This window comes from Mustela putorius, unplaced genomic scaffold (assembly GCF_011764305.1).
Source record: "Mustela putorius furo isolate JIRA1106 unplaced genomic scaffold, ASM1176430v1.1 tig00537227_pilon_pilon_pilon, whole genome shotgun sequence".
Classification (NCBI taxonomy): domain Eukaryota; kingdom Metazoa; phylum Chordata; class Mammalia; order Carnivora; family Mustelidae; genus Mustela; species Mustela putorius.
Window position 1 is genome coordinate 17479915 of NW_025422368.1, and position 15519 is coordinate 17495433.

Consider the following 15519-nt stretch of genomic DNA (forward strand, 5'->3'; position numbering starts at 1 on the left):
AGTAGCATGGCCAGCAGGAAGAATTCAATGGTTAGGTAGCAGACCAGAGTGTCAAAGGCCCCCACCAAGCCACTCCTTCCCAGAATGAAGACGGGACTTTCCTGCAGATCTAAGAAGATTCTAAGGAGCAGCTCCCGACACATACACAGTATATGGGAACATGCTGTCCAGTCACAAAAACAAGGGTTTATTGTTCTCTTGCCAAACTGTACTCATCACGACAGGTGGCAATACATAGTCTTACACTTAACTCCTCCCACTCTCTCCCCTCACCACATCCCTAATTTCCTTGCATTTGTAAACTATTACAGTTTTTTTGTTTTATTTTTTACAGATTTTATTTATTTATCTCAGAGAGAGAGAGAGAGAGAGAGAGACAGAGCGCACGTACAAGCAGAGGGAGCAGCAGAGTGAAAGGGAGAAGCAGGCTCCCTGTTGAGCAGGGAGCCCAAAGAGTGGCTCGATCCTAGGACTTTGGGATCATGATCTGAGCTGAAAGACACTTAACCAACTGAGCCACCCAGGCGCCCCTATGACACAATTTTAAAATTACCTTCTTGCCTGTTAATTTGATTCAATACAGAATTTCTACCTAATACACTGAACAAAAAAAAAAAGCTGGCATTTAAGAGATGTTCTGAGGATGAGATGTTAAAGGCTCTTATGTTCTATGAAGGCCTTGCCTATAGCACACCCCACAGAGGGGTATGATGTTAATTCTATGTGTCCACTTGGAGAGTGTTTTTGGATAAGATTAACATTTAAATCAGTGAATTCTGAGTAAACAGATTGCCTTCCATAATGTGGTAGGCCTTGTTCAGTCAGTTGACAGCCCCAATATTACAACAACAACAAAAAAAAACCCAGCCCTCCCAAGAGAGAAGTCTCCAGCAGACTGCCTTCGGACGTCATCTACACTGTTGGCTCTCCTGGGTCTTAAGCCTGCTGATTTGGACTTGCCAGACTCCATAAACACATGAACCAATTCCTTAAAACACACATGTACACATACGCATACCCACATACCCTACTGGTACTGTTTCTCTGGAAAATCCTGAATACAGGGATCCCCTCTGGGACATAGCCTGGCTACCAGCAGTTTAATAACTACAGAGGAAGAGTAATTCAGTGAGGGGAAACAGCCTCTCCTGACCACAACATGCCTAACCCTTCTTCCAATCATGGTGTTGCCAGCAAATCATGCTGTTTAGGAACACATGAATACGCGTGGAATAGGATATAGCTAGGCACACCTTATTATCCCTTACTTATTAGCTTCTTAAGAAGAGAAAGAGTCCTGAAGAGAGTTTATACTTTGCTCAAAGCTTCAAAAGACAAACATAATATTAAAAAATCACATAACTAGATAAATTGGCCTCATCAATGACCTGCTGAGGCCATGGTGGTAATGAAAGGGAAATGGCAGGTAGAGACAACAGACAGTAGCAGAAAGTACACTGATTTTTGTTTTGGAGCATCACACACATTTTTTCTCCATTACAAATGGCTGAATTATTCATGCTTGCCTCAAAATACCTCAGAATTTCCAAATATCTATCTACATAGTTGTGGAACCTCTCCACCCAGCTCTCGCCCCCTCCATCAACATTTGCCTGGTTAAGCAAATGACCCACTCTTGCTGCTCTCTAATGTGGCGACCCCACTAAGCAGCAGCACCCAGAGGGCATCCCTATACATCCATCCTCTGATCACCAAAACTGCTGCTTCTCCATTCTCCTTACAGCTCCTCATCTTCCCATTAATATGGTACCTGCAGCCTACCCTGACCATTTCCATGTTAGGAGAAAAATAAGCGTCACCACACCAACATTTTGGAATATTTCTTGCAGATAAGCTTGCTAAACCTACACTTTCTAGCACTTTCTATCATCTTTACCTCCTCATTGCCTCTCATTTCCACAATATATCCTGCTCGAGGGCCACTATACCACTCTAGTTTTTAATCCCCACTGAAGATGTGGGCAGAATAGATTTTTTAAGATTTCTTTCTTTCTTTTTTTTTTTTTTTTTAAAGATTCTATCCATTTATTTGTCAGAGAGAGAGAGAGAGCACAAACAGGAGAAGAGGCAGGCAGAGGGAGAAGCAGGCTCCCCACTGCGCAGGGAGTCTGAGGCAGTGCTTGATCCCAGGACTCCAGGACCATGGCCCAAGCCGAAGGGCAGACACCCAACCCACTGAGCCACCCAGACACCCCCCGAATAGATAATATACACAATTTAGAGATGAGGACAAAAAGGTAAAAAGAGATGAAGTGACTTGTACAAGTTCAGACTACAAATTATTAAAACGACAATTAGGACCAATTTTTCTATTAACTTAAATTTCTTTTACACCAGGAGGCTATATATCAAAAAGCCTTTTTATCAAAAGCCTAAGATCAGAAGTCAGATTATACTTGTTTTACCACTTATCACAGTATGACCCTCAATTAAGTATATGAAGCAATTAGTTTATTAACCTTGGTTTCCCAGGCGCCTGGGTGGCTCAGTCGTTAAGTGCCTGTCTTTGGCTCAGGTCATGATCCCAGGGTCCTGAGAAGAGCCCTTCATCAGGCTCCCTGCTCAGTGGGAAGTCTGCTCCTCCTTCTCCTAGTCCCCATGTTTGTGTTCTCTCACTATGTCTCTGTCAAATAAATAAAGTCTTTAAAAAAACAAACAAAACAAAACCCAAAACAAAAAACTTGGTTTCCTCAACTGTAAAAACCAGAATAGTATTGACCTTGGGTTTTGAAATTTCACAAAATAAAAAGGATAAAACCTTTGAACACTGCCTAACACATAGGAAATATTAATAAACTTTATCGATTCTCCTACTGTTTTATAATGAAATCAGCTTTTCAGTGGTTATGATATACATGACCTACTCACACTTGTCCTTTTTAATCTTTTGTAGAGTCATGAATTTCACCTGAAAGAGACTGAACACATTTAAAAACCACTGATATGGGGCGCCTGGTTGGCTCAGTGGGTCAAAGCCTCTACCTTCAGCTCAGGTCATGATCCCAGGGTCCTGGTTCGAGCCCCACATCGGGCTCTCTGCTCAGTAGGGAGCCTGCTTCTTCCTCTCTCTGCCTGCCTCTCTGCCTACTTGTGATCTCTGTCAAATGAATAAATAAAATCCTAAAAAAGAAAAAAAAAAAAGATTTAAAAACCACTGATATATCCAGTGGTTTATTTACATAACATGCTTTATTGGGTCACATGCAAATAAGTGCTTAGCAAAAACTTTAAAAGAAAGCTGGGGGAGGGTGCTTGGGTGGCTCTGTTGGTTAAATGTCTGACTCTTGATCTCAGCTGAGGTCTTGATCTCAGGGTCATGAGTTCATATCCCTACGTTGGGTTCCACACAGGGCATGGAGCCTACTTAAAAAAAAAAAAAAAAAAGTTGGGAGAGAAAGGAAAAATCACAACTCAAATAACATTTCTGCCTGTTGAGTTGGTTGCTTACTGGATATGTGAAATAGCCATTAAGTGCAAAACTTAATTATTCTGTCACGGGGTCACTTTATAGAACATTGATCAAACAGTCTTGACATGACTACATTTTAAACTTAAGTGGCAGGTACATTTTGTGGTGCTCTTCCTCTGCCATTTTAGACCTTGGGCCTTTACTCAAAACATTCAGTTACTCTGCCCACATGGCTTAACGCTTCTGCAAAAAAAGTGGGCAGGTGGTCAGAAGACCCAAGTTCTCATTTAAATTCTCACATAACCTTTTCAGACCTCAATATTGCCAACAAGGATACCACCAGTCCCCTTACTGCACAGGTTTTTCAGACAAAAACAGTGAAGACAAACTATGAAACACAGGCACAGGCTTCCAAGTTTGCTGCACAGAGGGAAAAAATCATCTGTGGGAATGGTATCAATGTTCCTCCCAATGAAGGCATCTTAAATATCTAAAGTACAAAGTTTGTAAGAATGGGTTATTTGCCTTGAAACAATGACAGATGAGGGACAATTTCATGTGCTGTGCTCTTTAACTTGTCTCCCAAAGAATTAGTATTTTATTTTTTTTTAAATATTTTATTTATTTATTTGACAGAGAGAAAGAGAGAGAGAGAGATCACAAATAGATAGAGAGCCAGGCAGAGAGAGAGGGGGAAGCAGGCTCCCTGCTGAGCAGAAAGCCCCATGCGGGGCTCGATCCCAGGACCCTGAGATCATGACCTGAGCCGAAGGCAGAGGTTTAACCCACTGAGCCACCCAGGCGCCCCAAGAATTAGTATTTTAATTTGTATGTAATCCACAGTAAAAATACTCTCGACATTGACCTTTCCAAACTCATATCATAGAAGGTTTTGGTATCCAGATTTTTAGTAGTAAGGCAGACCTGGATTGAAGCCTTTTCCTAGCGTCTCTTCCACTAGCTCCGTGACTTTGAGAAGCTGGCTAACCTTGTAGATCCCTGTGCTTTGTTTGCTTTTGGTGCTGGTGGTCACAGTGAACAAAAAAGACAATTTCATCTTTTCTCTCACAGGATGATGAGGAGCAAATGAGCCCCCCACACACAGCACATTACGAACAAGGCAGCACCAGTCAACACAGCTGCCCTCTGCCATCAGCAGCCGTGGCAGCAGTCTGTTTCATTCACACCTGGATTTCCAAGCTGTCTCAAATGGATTTGCTAGATGATGTGAGTTAACACAAGTCCGCTGATCCAAGAACTGCAAGATAAGTTTAAAACCTACCCACAGAAGAAATACAGGAGGAGTAAAAGTTTAAGCAAGACTGTTAGCTGTGATTCACAGTACCTATGTTGCATTTTCTTTCCATTCTCACTGCCTTTAATCATAGGTCTGGCACGAGTACGTGTAGGGAAAGCTGATAAAAAAGACAACGCCCCATCTGAAGCTCCAAGGACTATGGCCCAAACTTGCATGTTTTAAGTTCCTCTTCTGTAGGAGTGCTGACAATACTGACTCCATCTTGGGCCTCCATCTTGTTCATATTTGCTCAATGACCTCTCCTGGGGCTACGTGTCCTGGGTCCCTTGGAGATTAATATATATACCTTAGAGATGCCCACCAAGGCCAGGATGGGGAAGACTTTATTTTGGCCTCTCATGAATGTCTTAGAGATAACATAGTCTTTCTTTCTTGAGGCACAGGTGATGCCACCAGATCTAATTAAAGGGTAACTGTCAAGTAAGTGCATGCAAGCCCTTTGAGGTGCATGTGAAGCCTTTGATACTACTACAGTGCCCTTCTGTGTGTCCCCTCACCCTGTAAAATCTGTGGACTAAGGGCTGGACTTTGTGAGAACAGCTATGCGGCTGCCAAGGATCACCCTCTGCCCAGATACCCGGTGTCCGTCAGGCACCTTGAATAAAGCTCTGTGTAAACTCTACAAGGGAGCTGGCTGTATTTTCCCGTCTCAAAGTGCCCACTCCATTTGAGAGATACTTTACTGTCTCTCCCTGACCTTCCAACACTTTTTCACTTTGAATTCGGCCCTGGATGTTGCCAATCTGCCAAAAAAGAATGTTTCGTTTTCTTACCATCTTTTTCACTAAGGCATAAGATTTTTCAAAGTGCAGTCTCCTTCCATTAGCAGGCCTGACAGAAAACAGAGTTATGTGTGCACACAGAAAAAATAAGTTTTATTCCACACAAACATGGTGTCATACAGGGTTGTGGTTCATAAGCTTGAAAACCACTATTCAAAAGCACAGTGACTGACTACTCTCCATTTGACAGTAAGTCACTGATGGTAACATTATTTTTTAAAAGGTCATTGCTATCACAAAGACAGTTTAAAAGGCTGAACTGTTAAGAAGAAAGTTCTCCCTCCTCCTTTAGCACGTTGGTCCAACTGATCATTAATAGGTCCAAATATCTTCAAGTCAAGAGGCAGATACGGAGCAAATCATGAGGGAGAGGGCAGGTACAGAGGGGAAGAAAAACTTTACTAATTCTAGGTATGGTGTTAGATTATATTCTAGGCGCAAATATAGATTTCCCCCTTTAATCCCCCCAATCCTGTAAGTATCATGGTGTGGTAGCTACCCTTCACAGTTCTGCATTTTAAGTAATGACCTAATGAAGATCATTTTCTTGTAGTCACAGGCCTGACAAGTTTGGTCTTTACCACCCATGGACCAGCAGTGCCTGGTTTGGGTAGGACAGGGCCTCCCTTTAGGGTTATGGATAACCAGAAGGTACAATTTAGAACATCCTCCCATCTCTAGATTTTTCCACAAATAGCACTTAAAACAACAGCTTACTTGGCACAGAACTGGAACTCGATGAGTAAGAACAGCCAGCGACTTGCTGTAAGATCTTGGGAAAGCCGACTTCTCCATGGACCTCTATTTGCGTGTCTATAAAATAAGTATAATTGTGTCTTAACTCCCTGATCACAGAACTTTGCAAGGTTTTGACAGCAAAGATTTTATGATTCATACCGTTAAAGGACACATTCTAAGTAATAAATCCCATCAACAGAAACTTCCTCAGAATTAAGGACAGAATTTTAAAAAGTAGCAAAGACATAAACCCTAGGGCACACATTTTTTTCCCTGTGGAATCCTGACTGGCTAGACCACCCTCTCCCACCCCCTGCAGGTAGGGCTGACCTGGCTTCCTAACTTTCTAGGTCGCCCCAGGATTCTTGCCTGTCCTGCCACCTAGTGGCAGCAAGGATTCACATGACCAGAGCAAGTGAAGGCGCCGTGTTCAAGTTTGTTTGTTTGTTTGTTTGTTTCCTCAGTCCCTGCTGAGACAGAGCCTCTCCCTTGCTTGGACCCTAGTCTTCAGATGCCACCTATCTCACAAAGCCTGTCTTCATTAGGACAAACTTCACTTTCAGATGAGCCATCAATTGAGAAGCCACTGTATTTGTTACCATTTATTTAAATGGTAAAACACAGAAATGGGATTTTTATTTTATTTTATTTTTTTAAGATTTTTATTTATTTATTTGACAGAGAGAGAGAGATCACAAGTAGGCAGAGAGGCAGGCAGAGAGAGGATGGGGGAAGTAGGCTCGCTCCTGAGCAGAGAGCCCGACGCCGGGCTCGATCCCAGGACCCTGGGATCATGACCCGAGCCAAAGGCAGAGGCTTTAACCCACTGAGCCACTCAGAAGCCCCGAGATGGGATTTTTAAAGAGACTTAAACACCCATACAAATAGAAAATGATCTCTATTCAGAAATTATCCATCTGTTAGATTCAAGGCCACTGTGCTATACAGCTCTGAGGTCCCGACGGGGCATTCTCAAGCTAGCCTATATGAATGGGACTGCATGGACCTTTCGCAAACACCCAAGGGTCCTGATGAGACTCACCAGTATTTAATATACCTAAGTTTGAGAACCTAAACTTGTCAGAACGCCCTCTTACTTCTTTCTTTGCAACAGGAGCTGTCTGGCCTTATAAGCAAAGGTAAGCTCCTGAAACGCTTACTCATTTAAAAAAAAAAAAAAAATCTTCAAACAAACCCTTCCTTAAAAACCCTATTTTTTTTTAATTTTTAATTTTTAAAATTTCTTTTCAGTGTACCAGAATTCATTGTTTATGCACCACACCCAGGGCTCAATGCAAAACGTGCCCTCCATAATACCAACCACCAGGCTCACCCAACTTCCCACCCCCACCCCTTCAAAATCCTCAGATTGTTTTTCAGAGTCCATAGTCTCCCATAATAACCCTAATTATTAAGGGGTCAAATGGCTTCTAGCTCCCTGCACCTCTTGTTCAGCTCCCACTTATATTCAAAATAGAAAAACTCTGTCGGGGGTGGGCAAGTAGGTGAAGGGGATGAAGGGGTACCAACTTCCAGTTATAAAATAAGTCATGGGGATGAAAAGTACAGCAGAGAAAATATTGTTAATAATATTGTAATTCCATTGTATGTGACAGATGGTAACTATACTTACAGTGAGCACTGAGTAATACAGAGTTGTCAAATCACTGTGCTGTATACCAGAAAATAATATAATGAAATGCCAATTGAATATTACCCCCACCTTAAAAGACCACCAGAGACGTGAGTCAAAGCCAATCAGCAAGGGTCGTTTATTGCAGGTTCGAACCTGGACCTCTGTGCGGCTCGTTGCTGATAACGCCTGATAACGCCGAGAGGTCCGGGAGCTGGGATTTTTATAGACAGATACAAACAAGTTTCGGGTGGGGCTGAGCTGATTGATTGATAGTTTGAACACAATTGGGAGTCTCCTGGTGGAATGTTACATTCCTGCTATCAAGCATCCCTGTTAATGAGATTTAGGTTTAGAAGTATTTACTTTTCCTTCTACCTCCGCCTCCTTCTTTGGTTTTTCATGGAGGGGAGGGTGACATTAGGGCTATTGATAAGGTAACTTCTTTGTTGTAAATCTCAAGGACATTTGCAAACCAGGGGAGACTCCTACCTTGCAGGACTGTGATCTCTGCAAGTTAACTATTTATCGTTTTATGGCAGTCAGGGGTGCCTGAGGAATGCTACACATATGGAAGGGAGCGGGTGAAGGGGGGGTGCAAGGCGCCAGCTTTTGCTTTGTCCTCAGCCAGCCTCCTGCTCCTTCAATAACATTTTATGTCAACTGTACTTCAGTAACAAGAGTTAAAAAGATAAGAAAAGGTCTCTTTTGAGTGGTCCGTTTATGCTAAGCCCAAAAGGGATAAAGCAGCATCAGCATAGGTTTCTTTTCTTTTAATCAAGTTGTCCCTTCCCCCAAAGGGGGGAAACAGCAGCCAATCCCCTTTGTGGGTTTTCTGTTTGTTTCAGTGAAAGTCACAAAAGTTCAGAGAAAGAGAAAGGAGAATCTACATTTATTAAGAACCTACCAAGCAACAGACAGCAAGCTAAGACTTTTTTTTTTTTTTTAAAGATTTATTTATTTATTTGACAGAGAGAGGTCACAAGTAGGCAGAGAGGCAGGCAGAGAGAGAGGATGGGAAGCAGGCCCCCTGCTGAGCAGAGAGCCCGATGCGGGACTCGATCCCAGGACCCTGAGATCATGACCTGAGCCGAAGGCAGCAGCCTAACCCACTGAGCCACCCAGGCGCCCAAGCTAAGACTTTTTTATATATATAGGTTATCTCTCTTGAGAAAAAGTAAAGCAATGGGACCACAGTCAGAAATCAATCCCCACTTTGTCAGTTATTGAGGGTATAACCTTGAAAACACATTTAAATTTTCTGAAGCCTACTTTCCTCCCATGTAAAATGGAAATACTACATTCCTAGTGAGCACTACACAGCTATGCACTGTACCTGGCATGTGTTGGTTGGATTCTCTCCTTTATTGTGGCCCCAGTTATACTTTCTAACTGGAGGCAGGCGGGGAGGGGCGGCAGCTTTAGGGAGCTAAGTTGGGTCCCAAACATTTCTGCACTTAGAAAACTGCTTTCAGGATTTGTCTATTTTTAAAAATACTTGCAAACCTATTTAGATGAAAATTAAGTTTTATTTTAAATACAAGCATATAGTCATTTCCTCATAGATGGAAAAGAAATAGGCAGAAAAAGAAGTAATGCATTATCGTATCTGACAATCATCATTAAAGGCAAACCGTGGAGTAAGCTGTGAAGGCACTTAAGGCTGCCGTATGGTGGATGGACAACTTTCCTACAACAGATATGCAGTGTTTACTTGTTATTAACCACCTGACATCATGCAGGAACCAAACCAAATCCATAACAAAAAGGGCAAAGTTAAAACCTTTAAAAGGACAAAATAATAGTCACAGGGCAGAGGGCATAAACTGGGAACAAGCAGATATTTCCATTTAAAACATTCTTGAAATTCCCCCAGGAAGGTTTCTGTTTGCTTTGAAGCACCTCTCAGTGTTCTGTGAAAATATGCAGACTCAAATTCCATTTTTGCTAGTTATATAAATTCACAGCAAATAAATTAAGTACCTGGCAAAAGGAGATCAAAAAGAACCAGAGAAATAGATGAATCAAGGGAAATATTATTACTGAACTCAATAAGTAAAAGCCTCTTGAGCTCTGAGGCATTTTTCTTCACCTTGTTAGCTTCTAAGACTGAAGAAATCATTTGAGAACTTTTATTACAAGCCTGGAGATACATAAGGAGCCATGAAAGCCTTCATCTGACAAGGGCTTAATTAAATACAACAGTAAATTTTGTACTTACATCAGTTTTAGTTGCTTCAATAGTGCTTATGTTCCCCCCTCCCATATGTTCCGGATTCAAATTAGGACAGACATTCCAAAGGGAAAAAAATTTTTTTTTCTAACTGGGTATTCTATTATCATACAAAAACTTAGATAAATCCATATTGACTTCGATCATGATGAATAAATGTTGGACCCTCAGACACAGGAATAACACACATCGTATATGGATTAGATGTTTCAAGTAGGGTTTCTATAAACACAACTCCATTAAAAATTCACTAGTAATCTACTGGAAAAAAATGGGATACTTATATTCTTTTTCTCAGTTAATAGCGTTTTAAAATCCCTAGTTATTCAATAGAAACAATATGTAGAAAGCCCATGAATTTTTAAGAGACCTGGGCTGAACTACTCAATCTGTAATACATATTGTAACTGTGATCTTGGGCAAGGTATTCCATTTCTCTGAATCTCAGTTTTGCTGTCTATAGAATGACAGTATCTATTTTCAGGGGAGTAATGTTAACTTATCACAGAAAATATACAAAGGACACAATAAGGTCTACAGTGCCTAGGAAGAATCTAAGTAGATCCTTTGATCACCGACTCTTCTTTGCCTTAGTTTTTCAGCATCTTTCTCTAAACCAATCTTCTTGAGGTTTTTTTCATACAACCCATTAAAACTTCTGCTTCTGCACCCCAGAACATGAGCATTTATAAATTATATATGTATGACTACACTAATATATTACAGAATACACAAAAATAGAACTTTTAGTAAAAGGATATAAAGATAAAATGAAAAGTAGTTTTAAATACTGGATTCATAGTATTACTTAATATTTCAAAGCACAATAAAGCTTAAGCCAAGCACATACTTCACACTGGATGAACACCCAGATGTCAACTTTCTCTTTTTCTTTTTTTTTTTTTTTTAAGATTTTATTTATTTATTTAACAGAGAGAGATCACCAGTAGGCAGAGGCAGGCAGGGGGTGGCGGGGGGCGGGGAGCAGTCTCCCTGCCAAGGAGAGAGTCCAATGCGGGGCCTCGATCCCAGGACCCTGAGATTATCACCGGAGGTGAAGGCAGAGGCCCAGCCCACTGAGCCACCCAGGCACCGCAATCTTTGTGATAATTCTGATTTTAGTTTTTTGGTCACCTTCTTGTCCTATCAGGTTAAACCTTGTATTTGCATCATAATGTGACTCAGGGCTACAGGGAAGTGTAAGCTCTACCATTTACTTATTTTTCACTTGCATTTTACTGTTAGGCTTATCTTCAAACTGTGGTTTCCTTAACAGTATTTCTGCACTCTTATATCATTCTGTAAGAGTTTAAAGCTGGCCAACAAATTGTGTAAATCTGCTGAACCGAGTACATACGAACTGTAACTTTTAGCAAAATACTAAAAGCAAAGACTAAAAAGCCCTGCCATGCCCTTTGAGTCACAGAGTTGCAATTCTCCTTTCAGGAAGCCTTACCTAACACATGGGATGCGACAATGTAACATTCACACAAGGAAGTCACCATCAACAGAATGTAATAACGATTTTTCAACATATATAACAATTCCTGGTAAGGATTTTTTTTTAAATAACCAAAAGTTTGAAAATTTTCTCCCAACACCTGAAATGTCTTAGATACCTCCAAGTATACACACACCCTACACCGCACTTGGCCTTCAACTTTTGATACAGCTCCTCCAGTCTTTGTTCTACACGGCTTAAAACTGTTACCTTTTTAAATTATAAAACTAATCATGTTACCCACTCCCTCTTCAGATATCCTCAATGGCCCTACCACTCCTTACAGGGTAAATCCAAACCCTTTGGCCTTGCATTAAAAGCCTAAGATATGGATAAGGGTATTATCTACATCCAGCTTTATCTCTTACCAATCCTCCACCACGCCTTATTCTGGAGCCCTACCGCATTGTTAGATGTTTCTAACATATGGTCTTGTATACCTTCACTCATTCAGCAAGCATTTATTGGCTACCTATTATATACCAGGCATTGAGGAAAAAAAGGAAGACCCAGTTATTCATTGCCTACAAATGCCCAGACTCCCAGCACAATTATCAAATAAATAAGATTACAGCATAATGTGAAAAATACTGTAACGGAGCCTTAGACTTACTTGGCAAGAACAAACACCAGACCAGACCACTGGCTATAGTCATTGTCTGGGCTATAGAGCACTTGAAATTCATGATGCTCTTTGCAAAACATGTTCTTGTGGATAAAATATTGATTTACCAACAAGTTCAGTGTTATAACACATAGGGGACTCTTATTACCAGAAAATGTAACTCTATTATACCAATTAGAAAAAGAATGAAAGAAAGAAAATCACAGCCACAAGCAAACAAGGCCACAAAAAAATAGGCTGTTTGTGTTTTTCCCATTAATTTGCATTCATATGTACTTAAATAAATTTCACCGTGAATTCAGTTCATACTCCCAAACAGATAGATGGCAAGAAGTGATAAAGGTTAAAAGAAATTTTGAGTTAAAAAAAATTTTAATGAGGAAATGCTATTCATTATCTAACAGGAAGGAAAGCAATCCTGTCCTTACTGAATTTAATTATTAATCATTTGATAATTAAGTTTAAAAGCAGAAGTCTTCACCCCAGCTCCTGGGAGCAGAGATGGATGACTAAAGACCTGGATACTCTCTAAGGTCCCTTTAAGCTCTAGAACTTTGGTTTCCACTGAAATTTGCATTCTATGCCTATATGCTGTATGTTCTGGGCACAAATAACAATGTTGTGCTTTTATTTTTTTTTTTTTTTTTTTTTTTTTTTTTTTTTTATTTTAAAGATTTTTATTTATTTATTTATTTGACAGAGAGAAATCACAAGTAGATGGAGAGGCAGGCAGAGAGAGAGAGAGGGAAGCAGGCTCTCCACTGAGCAGAGAGCCCGATGTGGGACTCGATCCCAGGACCCTGAGATCATGACCTGAGCCGAAGGCAGCGGCTTAACCCACTGAGCCACCCAGGCGCCCCAATGTTGTGCTTTTAATAATGTGTAATAAGCTGATCGTTTTAATGAAAACAGCCCATCCCACACACATGTACATATACTCACACATAAATACATACCCACAAAACACAACCCTGGAGGGCTGGGTCCCCTGAATCTATCCTTGAAGCACACCTAATGCTCTAACCGTACATTTTTTTCCATATTTGATAAACCAAGCATAACTTATGTTTTCTTACAAAAGATCCTAGCAATTAGATACTGAAATCTCACCCTTGTTACTACAATTCCCCATCTTAAGAGGAGCTGGACATCTTTTAAGCATTATTATTTCAGCTGTAATAATCCTGAATTAAGTTAATGGACAAAAATAACCCTAGATACACTTGGGCTAAAATACAAAATGTTTGGGGCACCGGGGTGGCTCAGTCAGTTAAGCGTCTGCCTGCAGCTCAGGTCATGATCCCACCCTGCATTGGGCTCTTTGCTCAGCAGGCAGTCTGTTTCCCCCTCTGCCCCTCACCCCACTTGTGCACTCTCTCACTCTCTGTCTCTTTAATAAAAAAAATAAAATGTTAATAAATAAATAAATAAATAAAAGTTTTAAAATGTTAAAAAAAATACAAAATGTTTCACAGTGATTTTCTTTCATATAACTCTGATTTCTAGGGCACCTGGATGGCTCAGTTGGTTAAGTGTCTGCCTTAGGCTAGGTTCATGATCTTGGGGTCCTGGAATTGAGTCTCACATGGGGCCCCCTGCTCAGTAGGGAGCCTGCTTCTCCCTCTCACCCTCCCTCTGTCCTTCCTTCCCTCTCTCCCTCTCAAATAAATAAAATCCTTAAAAAAAAAAAATTCTGATTTCTAGTTAAAAGAAAAACAAGAGGGGCGCCTGGGTGGCTCAGTGGGTTAAAGCCTCTGCCTTCGGCTCAGGTCATGATCCCAGAGTCCTGGGATTGAGCCCCACATCGGGCTCTCTGCACCGCAGGGAGCCTGCTTCCTCCTCTATCTCTGCCTGCCTCTCTGCCTTCTTGTGATCTGTCTGTCAAATAAATAAATAAAATCTTTAAAAAAAAATAAAGAAAAGAAAAACAAGAAACTAAACAATGTTGAAATAGAATACTCAATTTTTTTGATACAAACTATATTTTCCTATAAGTAATGTTCTAGTGACCTAACGCAGGATACATAAAAAAGTTGAGATAGAAACTCTATTTTGCTTCTTAAAATCTAAAGATTTCCAAATGATTTAATTCCCTCAAGTACATGCCGGCTCATTACAGAAATCACACAGGTTATGCCAGCTCAAGCTCTCCCATTTCCATTCTGTCCCAAGTATCAAACCCTGAAAATGCAGAGACAATAAACATTAAACGAACATTAAAAAAAAAAAAAAATGGGGCGCCTGGATGGCTCAGTGGGTTAAGCCGCTGCTTTCAGCTCAGGTCATGATCTCAGAGTCCTGGGATCGAGTCCCGCATCGGGCTCTCTGCTCAGCAGAGAGCCTGCTTCCCTCTCTCTCTCTCTGCCTGCCTCTCCATCTACTTGTGATTTCTCTCTGTCAAATAAATAAATAAAATCTTTAAAAAAAAAAAAATGCAAAAAGCAGCCCAGCGCATTAGGTGACTGTAGACCTTTGTGTCTGAAATACAAAAGGGGAGGTAGAAACCTCAGACCATTCCAAACAGAAAATGTCAGATTTTATGCTAAGATTTCCATTTTTATAATTTATATATTTTTTTAGACTTCTGTTTTTATTTTAAACATTTTTTTCTTAAGATTTTATTTATTTACTTGAGAGACAGTGAGAGCACATGAGCGAGGAGAAGGTCAGAGAGAGAAGCAGACTCCCCATGGAGCTGGGAGCCTGATGTGGGACTCGATCCCGGGACTCCAGGATCATGACCTGAGCTGAAGGCAGTTGTCCAACCAACTGAGCCACCGAGGCACCCTAGACTTCTGTTTTTAAAGGACTGTATCCTTTTATGGAAAAAGAACTACTGGACTTCTTCAGAATATACGGTACTCTAATTTTCTTTCACATTGATCAATTCGTTCAGAATTTGATGAACCCTTTCTGAATTAAGTACATTCAAGGTCAAAAGAGTGTGACCTGAACTTTGAGGTTTGGGTTGAAACAGACCCAAAACTAAATTACTGAAATTAACAATATCAAGTCATAAATAAGGTTATAAGTAAATCTTCCCACCAGTTCCTTTGCCCCCTGAACCAACTTTTGAACTCTGAGCAGAATACATTCTCCTAAAAGTAGCAATTCTAGGAAAAGCAATGGGTATTATTCCTCTACAGTATTACCGTCATCCAAATCACTAAATAGCAATCATTCAGGGGGCATGAAAACAGGAAAAGAAAAATAGGTCAAAATGGCTGTTCAAGCATTATCCCCTGACAACACATTCACA

General features: G+C 40.7%; 1 protein-coding gene across 2 annotated transcripts in view; it reads right to left on the minus strand.

Annotated features, from left to right (window-relative positions):
- The window catches only part of FGD4 (FYVE, RhoGEF and PH domain containing 4), a 199766-nt gene that overhangs the window by 147788 nt on the left and 36459 nt on the right, over positions 1-15519 (minus strand). The window contains exon 2 of one of the 2 annotated variants that reach the window (XM_004771804.3): positions 6248-6343. The exons of the other annotated variant lie outside the window; for it this stretch is intronic. Coding sequence (XP_004771861.1) covers positions 6248-6343 — 96 coding nt within the window. The remainder of the gene's footprint in view (positions 1-6247; positions 6344-15519) is intronic. 2 annotated transcript variants of the gene reach the window in all.